Below are 23,673 nucleotides of genomic sequence, written 5' to 3'. Positions count from 1 at the left end.
CAACTCCTTAATGCTTAGGAGTTGGAGGATAATTCTTTAAATATTATAGGTACAAATAGACCAACAGTTGTATTCTTTCATGTTTTTAAGGTGGGCTGACGGTTAACATTAAGGTAATAATTAGTTAACTAAAAAGCAAGAAATAAGTAAAATTTTATTTAAAAAAATAAAACCGACTCCAAAAAACCTACACTAAAAAGTAGAAAAATAATTACTAATTACCTACTTATTTATTAGGACGTATAATTAATATTTATGTAGGTATACCATGATTGATACTTTTGGAGTCGGTGCAGGCAAACGTGAGGCAAACTTTACATGTTTCATAATCTTGGCACCGACTCCAGAAGTATCAATCATGGTATACCTACATAAATATTAATTATACGTCCTAATAAATAAGTAGGTAATTAGTAATTATTTTTCTACTTTTTAGTGTAGGTTTTTTGGAGTCGGTTTTATTTTAAACATAGTTATTAATGTGCCTACTTATGTGGCCAGCATTCAATTTCAGAGCTAGTTGGATTGGATACAGTAATATAAAAAAAAGTTGAAAACAATGAGCTCAAGCAAGATCCTCCAAAAAAGGTCACGTAGACTGACACATTTAATTGATGCTTAACAAATTGCAACCAAGCTACCACCTACTGACCTATTAATTTTACTGTTAACTTTAGCATCATTACATCAGATATTTTAAAATAATACCTACACCTCCGTATAAGTTCTTTCTATTATTTACATGGGCACAAAAAAAGTTCAAACAATCTATTAACTCATTTCATTCATTGTAGTAGGGTATAAACTCGCATTGTTGCTTCAGCTGGACCGGTAAAAAATGCGCCGCAGTCCCCTTTTCGAATGAAGTATTTTAAAGTAGAATTCATTCAAGAAATCATAAAAGCATTTAACACAATAACAGTTAACCGTATAGGACCCCTGCAAAATGTAAACCATTACCTTTTAAAGCTGCAAGGATCTTTCCATTTGTGTATGACAAAATTCACACGGTGTGAAGTTTGCCGCGGTTGCAGATGGCGGGCGCCGGCCAATGGCGGCGCGCCGGGCCCGCGCTCCGCGGAGGCGACGATCGCCTCAAAACCCCCCACCGATTGCGCTCGCTGTCAGATCACATCTTCGAAGCCGTGCGAGAGTCGCGGTGTGTTAAAATAATTTATTAAAATCAAATAACAAAATGAGGGAAATCGTGCATCTCCAAGCCGGTCAGTGCGGCAACCAGATTGGAGCTAAGGTAAATCTATTTTTTTCTACTTTTTATCTTAGTTCTCCATTGCGAGTTCATAACGGGTGTAACGGTTTTCGTTATCACCATGGAATTCCAATAGAAATTACTTACGACTCGCTTCACTAGATGCTCGTTTTCATTTAATTATTGTAAGATTTTTTATAAATTAACGATAGATTGTGAATTACGATTGTCTCTTATTGCATAGTTCCGTTCGCTAGACAGGAATAGTAGACAAGGAAGAGTGTGTTCCGAATTTGAAATTCTCACGCGCGAATAGGCAGGGTTGTCACGCCCTTATAATTAATTTATGCTGCATTAATTATTGTTTTATTTAGACTTTTGTGTCGGATTCAAATAAAGTTAATACCTAATAATGATAATTATAAGGTTTTTCAACATCGAATTAAGTAGTTCATGTCTTATGCAAATTGATGATTAGATACGTCCTTCGTGGCGCTATAAGATAATTTGCATATTAATAGCTACATAACTTTGATAATGATTTTATTTTAGTATTTATAAGTAACTTGCGGGTTGCGAGCGAGATAACAGTTTTCTCTCCTCTTTTGATTTATTTGGTGTTATTGGTCATCATTCCTTATACAGACAATGACCAATCACACAGCCAATTTATGAACTCGTTCGTGATTTTCATTAACAAGCAATTTATTATTTTTGTTGTCAAGGAGTTTTAGTGTTTTATTTATCAAACTAACCGGTTTTGTTGTAATAAAATAATAATTATTAAGCAGTATATGAATTAACATAAACATCCCGTTGGCATTTATAGCACCGATATTACGACCGACATAGAAAATGGCACATTTTAGAAATTCACCATAACCGTAAATTATGTGCAATTATCAACTTTCCTATCAAATCTATCGGTGAAACTCACGGTGCATAAATTACATGCAATTTTCAACCACCGGCTTTATCTTTGTCGATAATAATCTAGGCCGCCGTCCGTTCACAACATAATAGTAAAAATAGTATTCAAATTTTATGTAACAACAGACGACAATTAGACAATGCCATTCTGAAAACAAAAGAGAAATCTTGGGAGCAATGTTGTTCTATTGTTACAAATTAGACATTTGTATTCCCACGAAAGGCAGCCAATGGACATAGCTGAACCAAATGTTAAATATTAGGGCCAATAGATCAAGCCACCAATGTCTTGTACCGTAATATTAATTGCTCGTTTTACACGAAACCCGAAAACTGGGGCGTGTACAAATATCGGATTTGCAAAGACAAGATGCCATTGATCGACCCGTTATAATATAGCATTTCAATCCAATGCATATAGTTTCTCTTCTTTTATTACCTACTTCGCTATTTATGTCCGTACAAGTCATTGCTTAGTCAGATTTTGAATCACGAAGATGCCGTGGAATTTGGTCAGAGGAAAGATGTGTACTTAACAATTTATAAATAAATATACATGGATGATATACACATCAACAGCCCGCACCAATATCTCTTTGGCTGCCTTGTTTTAAAGTACTTTAAACAAATGTATGTTCTTTGAACCATATTTTAGCAGTATATTTTAGTGCAGACATGGCGTTACGGGCAATTTCACCAAATGATTGCGACCGAAACAATAGCTTTGAAAATGTGATGACCTCAACCGTTTTTCATACTCTAATGATCATGATAAATTCGAGAATGATTCATAACAGAAACACTGTTATGTTGGAGAAAAACTAAAATGATCAATAAATGTAGGCATTCCGTTCGCGCAGTTTTACTGTGCGGTTATTATAACTGGATAATAAATCGCGTGGAGAGTAATAAGACCGAATATGCGGCTTGGGAGCAATAACTGCTCATATAAGACTATCTTATCTATATTCCAATAGAAATTAAAGTCGATAGATTACTGAGGGCGTTGACCCGACGGTCGACGTCCGAGCTTATAAATAACTTCCATCGCACAGCCATAGCAGAATGCACTCTCTTTTAAAACGCAATATTTCAGCCTCGAGAACCGTTAAGAGATTCCCAAGCCGCGAGCCCATGAATTATTTAGTTATGTACTGCTATGGTGCTTATGACCAGAAAAGGTGGGAGTGGAGTTGCAAAATACTTGCTGAATGTCTAAACTTGTTTTAAATTCCAAGCTCAAAGAGCAAACCAGCTCAGAAATGTTTAGTATTTCGGCTGGAATTTGCCAAAATAGATTTGAATAGACAGTTAATAAATAGTGAACAATTGAAATAAGAACTAATAATAGTCAATAGTTAAATAATACAAACTTATGCTTAAAGTTGTTGAATAAAAACTTGTCTTGAAATCACAATTAGTTTGTGAAATAAAAACATCTTTGCAGACCTAACAATGACCTACACAAAAGGTCCGAGTTCAGTACTTAGAAAAGGTCCGAGGAATGTTCGCCACAATTCAAGGCTCTTGCGGTTTGGTCTCTAGACTCTCAGAATAAGGCTCAAAGCCACTTTACACCTGCACTAAGAATGTCTAAGAAAGCCCATTGTAAATGCCAGGTTAGGGTTTCCCTGCGCGTGCGCCGGTCACACGGCACTTTCTTGCTTACTTATCTAGTTACTTCGAAAGCAGCCTCGCACAATCGAACACGATCACCTTTCACTTTTTGTTGTTATTAAAATCATTACTGTCATGATGTTTGAAAGTATCTTGATGAGTTTTTTTTGATGGATCTGTAAAGTCATATTCGATTTCTTGGTTACGAAACATATTTGGTTTAGACGAGAGGGCAAAATGAGCTTGTTGCGGACTAACGAAAAGACCGTGTTTCTCCTTTTAAAAGCAAAATCACTTGTGCCAGGTGTAATATTTTACAACTTTTGGTTAAAAACAACAAAATGAACATGTTTGTCGCTACGATATCAACTGTTTTAATTAACAAGAGGAAAAACAGGTCAATAAAGTTACAGAGCTGCCGATAGCATTGGCAAAATTAGCATAGCTCGATGTTATTCGTCGAATCTCGAAGCCCTGAGTCGAACGAGCCGTATTAGTCATTTTGCCTTATATGTCTGTGTCAGGCGAGCCACGTTTGCCTTACCCACACAGACGCCCACAGATGACATCATTCTTATCGGTGTTCGTACTCGCTGCTGAATTTTAATACTTTTCAAACAGTCTCTAGGCGTTTACTCTAGGAGGCCTTGCTTCGTCAAGGATTTCTTTTCATGTGACGAGTTGACGACCAACTGGATTACAATAATTTACACAAACATCTGACCATATGGTCAGCGCCTGAAAATCAGGCCATGGATTTCAACGAGCGCCGAAAATTGAATGCTAATTTATATCGTAAGCTCGTACAAGACATTCACTACTTATATGGAGAGATAAAGCAAGTAGGGACGAGGCGTGGGCGTCGCCCGTCGCCAAGGCGAGTGCATTGTACACGCCCGCCATAACTCAAACCATTGTCTTGCGTAATCTTCTCCGTCGTCATTAAAGATGTATTATGTATCCTGTCTACCATTTACGCGATGGTTCATTGAGCTCGCGTCAACCAACTCAACTTTCCATTTGTGTACCATTCTACACTAAAAAGTTACGGCACTTGCTTTGCCATGTACTGGAGACGTTTCGAGATATCACTTAGGGCATGCACTAAACCGGTTCGAAAGCGAGGCGCACTTACAAATGACTCCCGAGAGCTTTCGTGTTGGAATTTTAATAGATATTGTTCGAGTTTGCGCTTGCAATCGTGTCTATAACGTTTTTTCTTTCTTTTACAGTTCTGGGAGATCATCTCCGACGAGCACGGCATCGACCCCACCGGTGCCTACCACGGAGACTCCGACTTGCAGTTGGAACGCATCAACGTCTATTACAATGAAGCCTCGGGTGGCAAATATGTGCCCCGCGCCATCCTCGTCGATCTTGAGCCCGGCACCATGGATTCTGTCCGCTCAGGACCTTTCGGACAGATCTTCCGCCCAGACAACTTCGTCTTCGGACAGTCTGGTGCTGGAAACAACTGGGCCAAGGGACATTACACAGAAGGCGCTGAACTCGTCGACTCAGTACTTGACGTAGTCCGCAAGGAATCAGAATCATGCGACTGCCTACAAGGCTTCCAGCTCACACACTCCCTTGGCGGTGGTACCGGTTCAGGAATGGGAACACTTCTCATCTCAAAGATCCGTGAAGAATACCCCGACAGAATCATGAACACATACTCAGTCGTCCCCTCGCCCAAAGTATCAGACACCGTCGTTGAACCCTACAACGCGACTCTCTCGGTTCACCAGCTAGTAGAAAACACAGACGAAACCTACTGTATCGACAACGAGGCTCTGTATGACATCTGTTTCCGTACACTCAAACTGTCCACACCCACTTACGGTGATCTCAACCACTTGGTTTCACTTACAATGTCTGGTGTCACAACTTGCCTTAGGTTCCCCGGTCAGTTGAACGCTGATCTTCGCAAACTGGCTGTCAACATGGTTCCCTTCCCACGTCTCCACTTCTTCATGCCTGGATTCGCTCCTCTCACATCCCGTGGCAGCAGACAATACCGTGCTCTGACCGTACCCGAGCTCACCCAGCAGATGTTCGACGCCAAGAACATGATGGCGGCCTGCGACCCGCGCCACGGCCGCTACCTCACCGTCGCCGCCATCTTCCGTGGACGCATGTCCATGAAAGAGGTCGACGAGCAGATGCTCAACATCCAGAACAAGAACTCGTCATACTTCGTGGAATGGATCCCGAACAACGTGAAGACTGCCGTGTGCGATATCCCGCCCCGTGGCCTCAAGATGGCTGCCACCTTCATCGGCAACTCCACCGCCATCCAGGAGCTGTTCAAGCGCATCTCGGAGCAGTTCACGGCTATGTTCAGGCGCAAGGCTTTCTTGCATTGGTACACCGGCGAGGGCATGGACGAGATGGAGTTCACGGAGGCCGAGAGCAACATGAACGACCTGGTGTCCGAGTACCAGCAGTACCAGGAGGCCACCGCCGACGAGGACGCCGAGTTCGACGAGGAGCAGGAGCAGGAGATCGAAGACCACCACTAAATGTTCGCGATAAAAAGCTCATCGCTTTAAAAGTACATGCCATTATATGTCTTGTTACTTTTTGTTTAAGTAACATTAATGATTCCTATAAATACCTACTGAGTATTGATTAGACATGCTTTCTAACTTTTAACAGAAGCACGACTAAAATTTCCCGGTCATGACATAATATGAATCGAAAGCATTTGTATTGTTAAATACATTCCTTGTGATTCTACCAAGCCTCGTTAAGAGCTAGATCTGAAATTGTAAAGGCTGATCTATTATATAGACATCTCTTTATGTATTTATGAAGTTTGGACGCCACGCCAAGGGCCAAACGTGAATAATTATGAAGGCTTCAATAACCGAAGTTTTATTACGATTAAAATTGTTTTGAACAATATAATTTAATGTATATAATAAAGTTTTTATTTATTTAATATTGTTTTGTTGTCATTCCTGATAAAATCCTATTGCTATACATATATCAAGATATCAATATACTAAAGTATTAAGTCAATTCTACAAATAAACAACCTTGAGAGACCTTGATAATGTGATAATTACTTTATCAAAGTTCATTTTAATACACAAAATCCACGTCGCTTAACATTTAAATAAATAAAAAATACCATCTACCTACCTACCTAAATATCTTATGTCATAGCTGTAAAAAAAAAACTAGTCAGAAGTACGTAAGTAGGTAGGTATAATAAATAAATTACACAGGTCTGCAATGGTTTTCCCCTTTGAAATCTGAGTAACGTTTTCTATAGTTTCTGATGTGCTGATTACGAGAAAAATAATAAAAAAATTCCATCACGTCAGGAATTTTTAATATTGAATATTTAAGATTTTGCTCAAAATAGTCTGAGCGCCTACATTTTAAAATTTATAAAACGTCATTAAATTACTTCAGCTTAATTTTTATTCCATTTAATTAATGTAAGGGGACATATAAATTAATGCAAATCAGTAATTTGTTAATTAGTACCTAATGAGTATATGTAATTCGCATTAAACATGTCGAAAAAGGGATATTTTGGCTTAATTTCATAATGAGCTCATTCATACATAATGAATAAGTAATATTACCTAATTATTGTAAATATTATTAGAAAAGGGTGTAATAAAGACAAAACAAAGGGTTTTTGTATAAGTGATTTAGCAAATTATGTTATTGAACTGCGGATCTTGCAACATAAACTTTAAAATGTCATCGCAAAGTTGTTTAAATTCTCCGATCAGTTTTTGTAATATTTGCGGGAAATTTATGGTTATAAAACAACGAAACAGCATTACAGATTTTGTGAAAAATATTTACTAAAGTTATTTTGGATACGTTTAAAGTAACCAAGACAAAACTTGGACTCCTCATAAAATTTGCAAGGCTTGTTTATTAGAACTTTGCAAGTGGTCAAAAGGATAGAAAAAATGCTTCAAAATCGTTTCGCCTATGCTATGGATATGTCTATGCTCCGACTATAAAAAAATAGTGGCCAAAATGATTGCAAGTTTTGGTGTAATGGGTTGTAACATGAACATTAAACTTAATTTCCTTAATTCGCCCATTGATTACTTCCCAGAAAATCTAGGAGCCGTTAGCGAAGAACAAGGTGAAAGATTTCACCAAGATTTGAAAGAGCTTGAAGTCCGGTATCAAGGAAGATGTAATACTAGCATGATAACGGACTATTGTTGGTTATTGAAGCACGACTATCCAAACCGGAAATTTAAGCGAAAATCGAACAACCGAAGCTTCCAGGAAAAAAAAGGACCAGGTTTCACAAATAAAATTTACATGTAATTTAGACTAGTAAATAGTTATCATTATATTTTAGTAGTTTTTTAAGTTAAAAGTAATGTACTTCTTTAAATATATATTTTTTTTATGTGAAAACTTCTGATTTTTTCCTATTTTCTATCTGTACCTTTTTTTGAAAAATCTGGAGGTGATGGAGAAAAACTAAGTACATATTCGTAATCAGCGCACCAAAATACCTCAGAATCAGCTATCAAATTCTAGAGAGGAAGTTATGACCCTCATTTTGCAGGCCTGTGTTATGAATTAATAAAGTATGTCACGGTCAGAAAAAAGGAAATTACTCCCTCTGGGGACTGGCTTCCGAGAATTTATCGACGAAATCTTATCGTTTATCATTAAAACAGTAATTTTTATTGACCAATTTAAGAAGTACCAAGTTGGTCAGGCTCGGAGGGCCTACATTGGCACGTAGGTACCTGACATCACTCGCCTTGTTTCTATATTTAGAAATGCATTTATACATAACGACCACACAATGAAGACCTCTGTCGGTCCCAGTTATGAGCGGCGTCCGTTCGTTTTTGATATTAAATTGCTGTCGTGGGGATCCAGTTATGCTGGCCATGATATCTCTGATGTCAGCGACACATTCATCACAAACAACCGTGCTTATGTCACGACAGTTTGTGCAAACAGGTTAAAATATTTAGATCACGCGAGCGACACATACGAGTCTATTGGAAATGATGATTACTGTTGACTACTGTAAGTGACATGGTTAACTAATTAGATCATCAACGCTTTCGTTCAACTATTTACATTTGCATACATGCTAATGTTAATGAAGTTCTTGGAAACTACAAGCAAAAAGAAAAACTCGGGGAGGTCACTGAAAGCTTATTGTATGTAACCTTTTTAGTAAAGGAAAAACATTTTTTTTATCAGACAAACTTGTTTGCGTATCTGTTATCTGTTAATATAATATGTTTTTTATAATTGCATAATGTAGTTCATACACAATATTGCGATTATTTAATCGATGTAATTTAACACACAAAATAATGAGCCGATAAAAAAAATTACAAACAAAACTACTCACAAGGTTCGATCCAAAATAAGGCATGAGTCAATTGGTTAAGTAAGTATAATATGACGCATACTTTTTTGTTTGCATTCGTAGTATTGAGTTTGTTAAATAAAACTTACACAGTAATAGGTACGGTGACTAAATGTTAAGAGAAAAATAGAGTTATAATTGAGAATGTTACTAGGTATGCAAAATCACTTGAAACCTATGTTACAGTTAAGCTTTTACATTTACAAATACATTAGTTTTTATTTCATTCAAAAATACCCAGTAGTTATGATTTTATAGGCATTCAAAGTTCGCTTAAATATTGAGTCCCGCCGACGGTCACGTGACCCCGTGTGACGTACATTCACAGCGTCCCCGCTCACTAGAAAACGGATTTAGACATACTTAAATATTTTTTTTTGTAAATACAAACTTATTATACATATTAACACCCAGACCCATCACAGAAATTAAAATTGAACCAAACCCAAACTTGATGCGATTGTGTCGTTTTATTGCGAATTACCTGCCAGCTCCATCATTAGACCTCGATTACTATATAGAATTAAAATACTCATCAATACAAAACGAACGAGCCCAAACTCGATGCATTTAAGTCGTTTTATTATAGAGTTCCTATGGCCACCTTCCAGCTCCATCATCAGATCAGCTCCAAGTCATCATAATATTGCATGGTCATCCAAATCACATGTGTTTGCGAAATTTCAGCTTAATCGGTTGCCTGGAAGTGGGTCTTAATTCAGCTTGCAAGATTCCACCCATACAAATATGAACCAGTCACTGTAATATGACGTCACGCGCATAAAATGGCGGGCCGGCCGCCGCCCGCACTTTTAAAATTCAATATCTTGGAAACTAATTGACGTATCGAAATAAATCTTTCACGTGTATTTTTTATTTTTAACAGAGAATACAGAAAGCTAAAAAACAAAATTAGTGAACATTCTTCATTAAAATTTTGTATTCTTGATTTTTTTCCAATTTGTTCAACCCTAGCTGATTCGAAATTCAAATTTTCAAATCAAACGTCACTGTCACTTGTCACAAATAAACGGGTCGTGTCGTGTCGTTTTCCTAAATCTTCAACCCACTAAAATATTCCAAGGAGATTCAAAAATAGAACCATATTTTTATGCAAAAGGAAACCACCCCATTCATGAATGTGATTTCTCTGTGTCATTGGTGGACTTGGTTGATTTTACGGATTACCCATCATCTGATTCTAACCGTAGAAGTTTTTTTTTTAAATCAGGTTGAAAATAAAGCAGTGGGAAAATGTTGATTTTAATATAATTCACAATAGGAATTTCACAAAGTTACCTAATGTCAAATAATATAAGAGTAAAGTGTGTGCGAGTGTTTTAAACTTATGTATCTTCAATAATATTTTAAACATGTACAGATAAGAGATTCCTATGCAGACAGTAGGTAATAATAAAAGTATTTTGCATATCCATCATGTATGAATTCACGTATGCATTAAGATATGCACTATCTTAGTTAGGCCACACGTTCATGGAGACTTGGACCGTGAAACGGGGCGTGAAGTTCTAATAATCAAACAATTTATTATGAAAACGTATCAGAGCGTTTACAAAGTCGCGGTTTTTCACGCAGTTTAAGTAGTTGTGGTTTAGTTCAGTTTTAATGCGAGCTATTTTAGTGAGCTTTCATTTGCTTCGTGTTGGAAACAAATTGTCATATGGATAAAAATTTCATACTGTCTGGACTTGAACTAAAATTTACTACCAGAGAGTGGCTGAAAATATTACGATTCACGCCTACTAAAAGTACCTACATAACCTACCTACCTAAGTTGATGGGCACTCACTCAAGCAGTGAGTTCAGGGCTCCGGTACGCCCCCAGACACCTGTCTTGTGCCCAGGCGCTGAGCCATCCCTTAAATTGAGGAACAGTGACATCCACGCACATGGTAACATAGCGGTAAAATGGTTGTAAGTAGGTATATGCCATATTGACTCGTCTGATCTGCTCATCCACGATGTATCGCGTCGCCTTCACACTGCTAGGATGCTTACTTAGTTACTTATTAACGTGATATGAGTGACGTGAAAATCACGTCCAGTATCTCTTCCACTTCCTAAGCTTCTATATTTTTATGTCAGATCTTTGAAGATAGTTAAATTGCTAGTAAGTAGGATTAGCAATGACCGCGTTGCGTGGTGAGCGAGGTCAGCTGAAGGCAGTTCCTGTTGTCGTGGTGATTGTGGTGAATGAAGTCCTCCCACATGGAGTGACGTGTCCTCTTGCGCTGTCATTTGATTGATATCTCGGCGAAATGTATGGGTTGCGTGAATACAATTTAATACGATCAAGATCAGCACTGCTGTGGTAGCGATATCTACAATCTACAGTAACTCCACTTATGAAACTGAGTTATGCAGTTATGCTACATTGATGGAGAATCAGCGTAATGAACTCTTTCAGATGAGCTGAAAGGATTTTTCATAGCAAAAATTGGAGTTACTGCTGATAGCACGGCAAAGCAGGTAGAATATGAACCTATAAAATAATGGGTTAGAAACAGAAAACCGTCTTAGGATAAGTTTGAATTCAGTGAGGAAAGTTTTTAATTTCATTCTGAATTACCTATCTAGCTACCAATACTATAGTTCATTAAGCTAATCCTATAGTTCATTAAGCTAATCCTATAGTTCATTAAGCTGAAAACACATACATCATCAAAGTAGGTACGAACAGGAAAACGCACAAAATTTCACCAGCCAAAAAGCTTAATAAATATCACTTTGAATCTGAAAATGGTGTCCGGACCAGGCGCCCTGAGATGAGTGCCTTTTTGGGCGGCGATCGATGTGAAAGTCTCCAGTCGTGACTCAGCGATTACGACATCTGGCCGGAGGGTTTGCAGTTGTTTGGTGTACATGTCTGGCCTTATTTTGGTAGTTATTTTGATTCAATTCTGTGTCAAGAGACGAGCATTTTGTATAAAATAGTATGATAAAGATCAATTGTTAGTTGTACATTTAGGACACTGGCGATGCTGTAATGATGATGAAAAAGAAATGGAAAGAGGCCACGATAACCAACTATCGTGCTGGGAATCAATCAAACCATTGATTCAGTACTTAGGCCCTGTCCAGGGTTTTTATATCGCTTAAAGTTTCTGAAAAAAAACCTCCTCCTTTTATTGAAGTCGGTTAATCTGTTATGTGTGGGAGGCCTATCTGACCAGTGGACTGCCATACTGTCGTGGGCTGAAGATAATGAGGTTTTAATCATCTCAGAATTTGATCCATCGTTTCAGCCAAATGACGTCCACCGCTGGACAAAGGCTTCCCCCAAGGTTTTCCACAATGAACAGAAATTGATACTTGCACAGTATTGACTGCAGAAAGCGATGTGTAGGTAGATCGGATCAAGTAAGTAGGTGTCATTTTTGCCGCAAAAATGAATTTGTCGGTCAGCCAATCAACAATCTGCTTTTCTGTCTGTGAACAGGCGCTGCTTTCGGGGACTGGTCAATCCAAGTTACCTATTCAAATTTATGTATGCGAGTCATTTCTACTAGTATCTTAATATGTAAGTCTAGATATTAGCACGTCACTACCTTGTTTAATATACCACGCAATCTTGTATACCCATTCTTATAAGATACACCATACAAGAATGCATGGTAAATTCAGTGAACTGCTCCTGAATCGAATGTACCTACTACTACTATTTCTATTTATTTATATTAACCGGCAGACAGTGGTGACTGAGTTTGTTGCGGCGCTTCTTCTCAGCACTTGCCAAATGTTGGTCTCGAAGCGCTGGTAGGGTAAAAAGATTATGAGACATGTAGAGGCTCCTTAAGAGCAAAATGACGATTTGTAAGAACTATTTATTAGTCCAAACAAATAAAGAAATTTTGACTTTGACTTTGACTTTGACTTTTCTATTTTTTTAATCTTTAATTTACACTGGGCTGTCATTGAGTGTTATTTTGATAACGTCTTATGAACTGGCTTACTTTCAATCACATGTAATATTCATTTCTTGATAGCTCGGGAATCAATTATGTATTATTTATTGAATATACTTCAAAATGTGACAGTAAATAGAAAAGTTAACGTGTGACTCGCACAACTTGTATGCTAACAATGTTTTGAGGTTTATAGATTTGTTTGGCGATGTCTCCAGTTCTACAAGCTGATTTTGGTCGTCAATGTATGCGTTGCAAAGAGTAAGTATCGCCAGACGAATCACTTTGGGTGGCGCCACTGTACAGTGGTGAAATTGTACAATTTGTTTGTAGGCCGTAAGAACAGATGGCAGACTTAAGCGATGTACGCAATGTACGCAAATAAGTATCGTCACTTAGTGCATGCTTTGTAGGTAAATAGGTTAGATGGAATATTGAGATGTATTGAGATTAGCTAGTCCTTGACAGTTGACTGCATCTAAGCCATTGCAGGTTGCCTAAATAGGTAGGTACCTACCTAAGCCAGTTTCGTAACAAAAATAATAACGCGCCTCCCAAAAACCCCAAGTAGGTACCTATACCTACTTGGGGTCCCTAACCCAACCTACCTATAGGTAGGTTGGGTAGGTGCTAGGTCTAACAAGATTTCCCGTAAATCTAAATCAAGGACAATGGGGATGGGCATGGACAATGGAGTCAATGGACATGGGGAAAAAAATTGTTCTATGACTTGCAAATTTGCATAAAAATAACTCGTCTTCCCATACAAAGTTTTTACGGGTGTCCCCCTGTAATGTTCCCTACCTTAGGTAGGTACTCGGCTGTAGACCTACCTGGCACCACTGCTGATAATGTTAGTAGAGGTCAAGTTTCATCAGTAAAACCTACAGATTCTCTAATTAGACTGCACTTGCCTTGCTTAGCAGTCCTAGCAAACGAGGATTGGGTCTAGCTAAACTACAGAAAAGGTTACTTACCTTCTATGGCTAGACTTAGCCTTAAGTAACCTTTGGCAGCGGCCAGCTTGGACACGCCCGGAAAAATGCGGTGAAAAGACTTCAAGACCTGCAATGCAATAAAATACAGATATTCAGGCTTATTTTGTGGCAAACTGACAACTCAATAACCAACTGTTAGGTCTGATCATGGACCTACAATTTTTTTTATTGGTCCATGGGTCTGAGTAGGTAAATCATTTCAGTACCTAAGGCTTTATTAATCTAAGTAGGACCTACCTAAGTAAGTTATATGTTAAGTTTTTATTTATTTAATTTCTATCAACTTAGGAAACTGTAAATGAATATTAATTAAAGTCAAGATATTTTTCTAACTACAAAGACACAAATTCCATTCTATTTTGTGCTGTAGATGTAATTATAGGTTTATTGAAACAGGATCCGGTAATATTTATCGTCATGATGATATAGGTAGGTAATTTACTAACAAGATCTCTTTTAGCCATTAATATTGAGTTCAATTAAATTCAAGTCCTTGCTTGTAGTTACCTACCTACCTAACATTAGATATAGTTGGTCCCACCTACACAAAAATTATTCCTAAATTGGTAGCTATAGGCTTACAAATAGTTATGACTTATACAACAGTAAAAGTGATTTGTATTTATCGGTACTTTACTTACTTGTAAATATGTACTGCTAATTGCAAAACAAAAGAACGCCCTACATCAAAATTAACATCAATTTACCTAATATTGTTAATCTGTTTTCATTTTTTTGCCGGCCGGCGCCGTGCTGTATCACCAAGTACCAACCTAACAACGTTGAAACATCTGCGTGAATTTCATATTTTCTCTAGCAATATTTACAGCTCTGATATGAAATTAATCATCAAAATACGTTTATAAAAGTTAAAAAGAACTTTTCTCATCGTAAATAGAGGAAAAAACGCGTTCTTATAAAATTATTAAAAAAAATAGATCGATACCGCATATGTCGTAGTGTTGGTACCACTGATTACAACATGGCGTCGTCGACCAATAGGAGGCGACCACACAAAGTTTGCGCTGGGATAGTATCGATACCGTTATCGATAAAGATTTTTGTATATTCATTTTTTTTTGTTTCCTTGATAGATAAATGTGGTCCTTCTGTCAAAAGACTTGTTAGTTTAAAATATACATAGTGATGCGACGCCACATTTTAATTATTCCCGCGTATCGCCGAGTAAACACCGGTACATGAAATGAAAGTACCATGACGTAGAAGTAAAAAATAATGAGCATGCATGGCGGCCGTGGGCATGCACTGTAGATGCCCGCATAATAATATAAAAAAAAATCAGTTTTGGAATGAAGTTAAAGTGTAATATTCATTTCAGTCGTTGCTATATTATTACAATTTATTACATTGGAACAAAATCACTTTTAATTTTGTCTTTAAAAAATTGTTACACACAATGATTGTTTACCGCAGTTCAAAATGCATTTTGTTATTCGTGTTGGCTACTTACTTACCCCCTTACTAATAAAAAGTTACACAGTTTGTTGAACACTGTTTTAAGATGACATTTGCATACGTAAGTAGGTAGGTAGTAAGTTTTATTAGTAAGGGGGTTATTTACTATTTGTGTAATTAATAGTATCAGGGGTTACTTTGCGGAAATCTTTTTATTATCTATTTACTTGTGATTAGTTGGGAAATCAAGCATTTTTGGCCATTTATGGACCAGCATATTGTATTCATAAAAATGGGCATCGATTTCGCTAAAAATTTTCAGCTGCAACGCGATTGGACGACGAACGAAAATCTGCTGTTTGACAAATCCGTATCGCGGTGTCGTTATGACAGCTAGATCAAATGATGCTGTAACGTAATTGGAGCGCTACTGCGCCTTTGAGTAAAAGCTGACAGTAAGCTACTTTTTCTCAAACGCAAGTCAATATCAGCTGGATTTAATGAAATGGAGCGCTACTCGCGCGCTACTGGAGATGAAACGCAAATGAATTGGAGACATTACAAATTAGCGCAATCGGGACCCTGGAGGCTCTGTAATAGGTATTTCCCACTTCCTTCTTAGAACATTTTTTAGGAATAGCCTCCTGGTGATATTTTCACGACGAATAAGAAAAATATCTGCTCATTTGTACATACAAACACTAAGAGATAGGCTCAAAATTAGGGATTAGAAAAAAGTTATGAAAAAAATTTGAAATGGTGACACATACTCATCTCCTTAAGTTTGGCACGCTGTTTTTGGGACACCTTGAATATGCGATTAAAAACTGAGTCATCTGATTGCTGATAATGATGATATTATGGCCGAACGTGTATCCCCATTGGCCCATTGAATATAATTATGCAAAAGTTATTAAAAAAAAAAAGATTTTTTTTCTTGAGCATTCAAATAAATACTAAAGGTTCTGGGGAAATGTAATCTTAAAAATATGGAACACGGTGCTGTTTTCTACGTCATTTGATATTTTAACGAAATATTCAAATTTTTAACACTTATTTTCACAAAACTTGCCATATAAATGAAATGAACGAAATAAAGCTTATAAACAATCAAATCACAGCGATATCTTAATACAAGAAAGATGATCCCACTATGAAGAACTTTTTTATTTTTCGTTATTTCAGAATTTTTAATTTTATGAGTATGTCTTATATATTTTTAAAACTAGATCAAACTAAAAGTTTGTGGCTAAAATCACTATTAAATGACGCAATGCGACAAATTTTATCGATAGCCCAATTGAGGCTCGTCCCCATCACTATAAAATACGCAGCTTTGGTTCGTTGCACAGAGCGAATCGCGATTATTCTTCAACCAGCCACGGCAGTACGTGGTGCGTGCGGAGCAGAAATTTTTTTAGTGATTAAGTAATTTATTAAGTTCACACAACAAAATGAGGGAAATCGTGCACATCCAAGCCGGACAGTGCGGAAACCAGATCGGTGCTAAGGTAATTAAGTTTCTTTTGTTTGATTTAACTAGAAATTCCATTTTCAAATGTGCGAGAGTCGGTCGGCCGGCATTTTGTGACGCCCCAGTGGTCTCATTAAATTGCTTACGAATACCTTTTTTGAGTGTTAAATTCCACATTAGATGTCGGTTTAAGATAATTGCGGCGTATTGAGCCGATTTGATATCGAATCTGACCATTTTAGACTTTGCAACTCGGGGCGTGGTCTTCAAGTTATCGATCAAAATTGCAATGTCAATCATTCAAAAGACCGTTAGTCGACGATTCTCTCACGTTTTACGGTAATAATGTGTGTGAAAAGTGATGAAATAGCGGATTTTTGGTCTGGCCCCACCTACTGAGTATCGATCGACGAAACTTCAAGTAGGTTGCCGGGTGGGCAAGATATTCCACGTGTCGCCTTTGCTATTCTTTGTACTGCAGCTCGTTCACTGCCATGGTCCGACGTGACGCATTTCACTCGGCTTTGACGTGTGTACTTCCAAGATGAAATAGGCAAAGTTGTTAGGTGTTCAACAATGGGTCCATTCTAATAAAGGAACTACACACCTTATTTAGTCGTACGGCGTTGCATAAATTAATTAATTAATGTCACATAAGAATTATGTAATCTAAGAACGTATCTTTTATTACCGGGCAACTCGTAACGGATTTTCCCGCCAGAAAAAGACCGTTACCGGTTCAATAGAATAGGGCACGCATTTTAACCGGGCCCAAGGTTGCGCCCCGCGTCCTTTGATAAGGGACGACCAATCAACGCGCGAGTTTTATAACGTTCGAAATTTGACGTAACAAAATAATAATAAAGTATGTTTACCGGCCAGATGTCGATCGCCTTTGAATTTTTTTTACGCAATGTAAAGAAGTCTGGTGGGTGTACAAAGGAGTAAGAACCCACCTATTGATTGTATTGTATTGGACTAGACTCATAGAAATAATTTGGTTCTGATTAAATAGGTGTACCACTTGTGATAAGTAATAAAATTGGTTCTTCGCAAAGAATTAGATGAAACACGGAAAGTAATAACTCCGTGGGCGATTTTTTGGCTCTATTCGACTAAACTTATGAGATACGTTAAAAAGTCTTGTAAAAATATGAAATTACTATAAAAACGCGTTTATGGCACATGCACAAACGGCAAAAACATAATTACAGCATAGGAAGGAACTGGGTTCGACGACCCGCGCGCTTCCGCGTGCTAAAATAGAGCATTCAGTTTTATGACGATATGAAGACTGCTTTGGAACTCCCAAAATGGCCCGTAAAACTTTACACCAGGTTTCCATGTTTCTAGTGAACTAAAGTTGGACGACATTAAGATGTAAATTTTCTGTCGGCAGTCACAAATTCAACCTAAAAACCTGTCCCTAGTCTAGCATCTAGCAGACAAAAATGACTAGAATTATCATGAAAACACGTGTAAATTAAATTATTTAGTGCGATGGCCAAGTCAATATAATTTATGTAAAACGTTAAAGATTTCCTGGCCTGGACTTGGTATTACATGGATCTCACAACTTTTTACCGTAGAACAACTGAGTTGCGAGACTTGGTTTTTTTGACAAGTATTGTTTTTGATGGGATCAATAATTAACTGAAAATAACAAGCTATCAGCAGAAAAACAACAATAAAAATTAAAACAAGCTCTAGCTGCTAAATGTTTATTTTGTTTTGATGAAGTAACTGAAAGTGTTATGAATTGATTTGAAATTATTTAAAGATATTTTTTAAAAAGAAGATTAAAAGACTAATTTGAGAACTTTGTTTAATGTAACTTTGTTATATCAAAGCATTAAAATATACAGGAATATTTTTCTTGTTTACTTTCAATACATTTTATCTTATCAGCCTGATGTCCCTTTCATTATCAATTTCTTCACAAATGACATCACTGCTGATATTGTTAGATAGTTAGTCATGTTTTGTTTTTCCTTTATTTCTGTTAAAAATTAAGGTGTTAATGTCCAAAAATTTCTTAAAATTCAGTAAAAGTCATACATACTTATTTTAATTTTTTTAAAAGTTTATTTGATACATTTGACGTAATGAATCTGCTTTTACAAGTTTAACACCTATTTTGTCTTAGTAACAAACAATCTTCATTCAGTCTATTCTAACATTTCAAATAGATACCACTAACCAAAATGATTAAAGTCTCATTCGTCAAGTTCCCAGCAGATGAAACCTTATTAGTCTTGTTAATTGGATAAAAACCGAGCCAATTCCAAAGAAGTTAATTAACGATCTATACTCTTAGCTGATTACAACGTTCAGTTGACGACTATTATGTGCTAAAGTTAATTCAAAGTAATTGCAACCGTTGTAGTCATAGTGTTGGTAAAACTACAGTCGGTGAAACGCAGGGTACCTCTGAAAGTTGTATTTTATTGTAGTCAATAAGTTTTATATCAATTTCTGTCAGGAAATACATGCAACTAAGTCAGGTTATATTTCAATGTAGAAAAGAAGCAACATTTTATACGAATGAGTTTTTTTCTTATGAATCATGTTCGCAATTCGCAACTATGCAGACTGACTCCTAATAATAATACGGTGACGAATTCGTATCAATAATAAAACAATACCGAGAAGTTCGTTCATTCGTTTTTGATATGATTCTTATAGGCGAGTATGTAGTAGGGGATTAAATGAGTATTCAGCCAAATAAGGGAACTATGTATTCAATTTGCCAGCACTAAACTGGCAAACTCCACATAGGTAGTACAATGTCCGCAACGGATGGTCTCAATTTTAACGCGACAAATACCTAGGAAGCAGTTTTTCCAGCGAGTTGGCACCGCTCCCACTTGCCCAACCAATTTGGCTGCTGAGATCATGGCAATGCAATTGCTATAACAATCTAGCTAGACAGTTTTATCCACTCGCTTCGTAAAGTTCTCCAAGTTGTCAGTTAAACTATTTCAGTATCGAGTTAAGGCTTAAATAATAAAGTTATGAACTTATGACTATGTTTCCATATAAATTTCATCATCCAGTTATCAGAATACCTATATGATTCGTAATGACGGTGACTGCAAAATTTCTTCCAAGCGACTTGGAGTCTTGCCATAACATATTGTTCACTTTATAAAACGGTAATAAAATATGATATTTAGACCAACCTGTAATTATACGAAAGTTGTGCTTGTGATCATGAAATGTTACTTATTTTAATAACTATTTTCTAATCGTAAATTCCAACTAGTCTAGGTCAGCGTTCACCGATAGACAATTATTTCCTTAGTCTAGATTTATAGATAGCAATAATTATGATAGAGACTTTTTCTTGTAACGGATAAAATATGCTTTCTAAATTTTCTATTAGCGCGGCATGAAGCGGCCGTTATCGTATAATCTAAATTCATTGTGAATGAATTATCGATAATATCTGGCTGCCGAGAAAGCCGCGATATAATCTTTTGTTGGCAACGCGCGTTAATTGACGCCGCAATATTAATATTGTACAAAGGATTATGCGCGATCCGTCCTCAAAATGTCAGGTTTCACGACAGACCCCGACCCGCTGATTTGTGAAGTACAAAATAAGAAACTTGCTCGACGCTCTCTACTTATATGGTGCCGTTACATATGGACGGAAAGTAGGCGACGGTCGTACTGTTAATTTTTTGCGGCAATTATGTTTATTCATTACCTTAAACCGAGTCGTGACTTAAGTAGGCGGAATGGTACCTGTAAAATCGATAGCTAAGTAGAGCGACCTCATAAATATTATGGTAATATGGCGCGCCAAGGGACTGTTGTTGCGAACCCCGTCGCTTGGCAACTGGTGACTCATCCGGGCGCGCGCGGTGCCGGTTCGCGATAATCCCTGCATCGTAAAACGGAAGCCAAATATATAACTAAGTCTGAATGCTGTCTATAAACAGAGGTTGTAAAAGAAAATTTATTGTTTCAGTTCTGGGAGATCATCTCCGATGAGCACGGCATCGACCCCACCGGCGCCTACCATGGCGACTCGGACTTGCAGTTGGAGCGCATCAACGTGTACTACAATGAGGCCTCCGGGGGCAAATACGTCCCCAGGGCCATCCTAGTCGATCTCGAGCCCGGCACCATGGACTCTGTCCGCTCAGGACCTTTCGGACAGATCTTCCGCCCAGACAACTTCGTCTTCGGACAGTCTGGCGCCGGCAACAACTGGGCCAAAGGACACTACACCGAGGGCGCCGAGCTCGTCGACTCAGTCTTAGACGTCGTAAGGAAAGAAGCAGAGTCATGCGACTGCCTCCAGGGATTCCAACTCACACACTCACTCGGTGGCGGCACCGGTTCCGGAATGGGCACACTTCTTATCTCCAAAATCAGAGAAGAATACCCCGACAGAATAATGAACACATACTCAGTTGTACCATCTCCCAAAGTGTCAGATACAGTAGTAGAACCTTACAATGCCACACTCTCAGTCCACCAGTTAGTAGAAAACACAGACGAAACCTACTGTATCGACAATGAGGCTCTCTATGACATCTGTTTCCGCACGCTCAAACTATCCACACCCACGTACGGCGACCTCAACCATCTGGTGTCGCTCACCATGTCCGGCGTGACCACGTGTCTGCGGTTCCCCGGTCAGCTAAATGCGGATCTCCGCAAGCTGGCCGTGAACATGGTCCCCTTCCCGCGTCTGCACTTCTTCATGCCCGGCTTCGCTCCCCTGACCTCCCGCGGCAGCCAGCAGTACCGCGCGCTCACCGTGCCCGAGCTCACCCAGCAGATGTTCGACGCCAAGAACATGATGGCGGCCTGCGACCCGCGCCACGGCCGCTACCTCACCGTCGCCGCCATCTTCCGTGGACGCATGTCCATGAAGGAGGTCGACGAGCAGATGCTCAACATCCAGAACAAGAACTCGTCGTACTTCGTGGAATGGATCCCGAACAACGTGAAGACCGCCGTGTGCGACATCCCGCCCCGCGGCCTCAAGATGGCCGCCACCTTCATCGGCAACTCCACCGCCATCCAGGAGCTGTTCAAGCGCATCTCGGAGCAGTTCACGGCTATGTTCAGGCGCAAGGCTTTCTTGCATTGGTACACCGGCGAGGGCATGGACGAGATGGAGTTCACGGAGGCCGAGAGCAACATGAACGACCTGGTGTCCGAGTACCAGCAGTACCAGGAGGCCACCGCCGACGAGGACGCCGAGTTCGACGAGGAGCAGGAGCAGGAAATCGAAGACAACTAAAACCCTCTCCACTCTCACACTCTTACCACCCTCCCCCGCGTCCCTCGGGACGCCCGCATTTCTTTGCTTGGTATTTTACAGTAACAAAAGTTCCGAATGTTAGTTTTACCTAGGGAGTACACGTTGATGTCTGGTAACATGAAGTTGCGTTTACATTCCCCCAGTTTTCCTTGACCGAAGGGCGGCTCTCGGGTGTTTACTTGGTAAACAGGCCCCATGCGACGTGGCCCCTTCGCCTGACCATCTGGTGCTGTGAACACACGATGACACAAAAGGAAATGATCTTTTTTTGATAAGGCTGAACTTGATTTTTTAATACCTAAGTTTAATTTTTAATTGTAACCAGTGTGATGAGTTTACATTGGCTTTTTTGGTAAACTAAAAAGCTAGTAACGTACAATTTTCGAAGTCGATCAAAGTTTTTAATTATTATATTCAGCTGGTGAATAATAAAACTACAATGATTTTATGTGGTTGTTTTATTTATTACACACTAACACATCAAAGATACTCAAACTACCAATAGCTAGCTAGTTACCAGTTCCCCATGTTAGGTCACACATTACGTTGTTCTATTATTACTACACCACATACACCCATCATACACCTATCTACTTCTAGATCTTCATTTGCAAAAAACAAAACGAATACCTAGGTAATATTGCACTGCACACACACGACATTCCTTCAGTAAGTAGGTTACTGCCTCTGCCAACTAACTGCAGTATTTGAACCGCAAGTTAATGCAGTCCATTAATTCAGCAGACACCATTAATATGATTAGTCACATTATTATAATGCGCCGGACGCACACGTCGCTACTTCCTCGCATAACGGCGCTGATTAGCCAGCCTACTTCACACTATACAATAGTTAGCATAAATTGAACAATAGGTAAGTAGGTACCCTACCGAACACAACATAGAACAATGAAATAGATAGCAACATCTTCACTGGTCAATTTGATTCTTCTTACTCATGTGTAGGGTTATGTCATGCCATGCCATTAGGGTTGCCAGGTCCAAAATCACAAAAGCCGGACTTCGTGTTTCATTTGGCCGGACATTTTACCCTAAAAGCCGGACATGTGACCGGGGGGGGGGGGGGGGGGGGTCAGCTCATGAGTGTGTACTATCATCACCAACATCCTGATGCGTGCGCTTCATATGATTCTGTGGCTCGACTTTCGCCTGGCGCGGCAACCAAATAAAAAGCATAACAAAAGCCGGACAGGCCGGACAAGGTAATATTTGGCCGGACAAGACCCTAAAAAGCCAAACATGTCCGGCTAAAGCCGGACGCCTGGCAATCCTACATGCCATGGATGTTTCATTACATCTCATGGGTCATGCATTAGGTTTATACCCGTAGTCCCCACCGAAACTTTAGTGGGATAAAGAAAGAAATTGCAAGCAAAAAAAACTTAACGGGCTGCTCACCCTAATTCCGGTTA

General features: G+C 38.6%; 2 protein-coding genes across 2 annotated transcripts; both read left to right on the top strand.

The window, feature by feature from the left end:
- Nucleotides 1-1,114: 1,114 nt before the first annotated feature.
- Nucleotides 1,115-6,701, top strand: LOC135082941 (tubulin beta-1 chain-like). The gene is made up of 2 exons (XM_063977709.1): nt 1,115-1,252; nt 4,990-6,701. The coding sequence occupies exons 1-2, from the start codon at nt 1,196-1,198 to the stop codon at nt 6,277-6,279; spliced, it is 1,347 nt and encodes a 448-aa protein (XP_063833779.1). The 5' UTR covers nt 1,115-1,195; the 3' UTR covers nt 6,280-6,701.
- Nucleotides 6,702-16,849: 10,148 nt separating this feature from the next.
- LOC135082936 (tubulin beta-1 chain) lies at nt 16,850-22,689 on the top strand. The gene is made up of 2 exons (XM_063977704.1): nt 16,850-16,994; nt 20,934-22,689. Exons 1-2 carry the CDS (start codon nt 16,938-16,940, stop codon nt 22,218-22,220), a joined length of 1,344 nt encoding a protein of 447 aa, XP_063833774.1. The 5' UTR covers nt 16,850-16,937; the 3' UTR covers nt 22,221-22,689.
- Nucleotides 22,690-23,673: the final 984 nt, after the last annotated feature.

Source organism: Ostrinia nubilalis, chromosome 22 (genome assembly GCF_963855985.1).
Source record: "Ostrinia nubilalis chromosome 22, ilOstNubi1.1, whole genome shotgun sequence".
Classification (NCBI taxonomy): Eukaryota; Metazoa; Arthropoda; class Insecta; order Lepidoptera; family Crambidae; genus Ostrinia; species Ostrinia nubilalis.
Note: the sequence above shows the minus strand (reverse complement) of the source record. Positions and strands in the feature narration are given on the sequence as shown.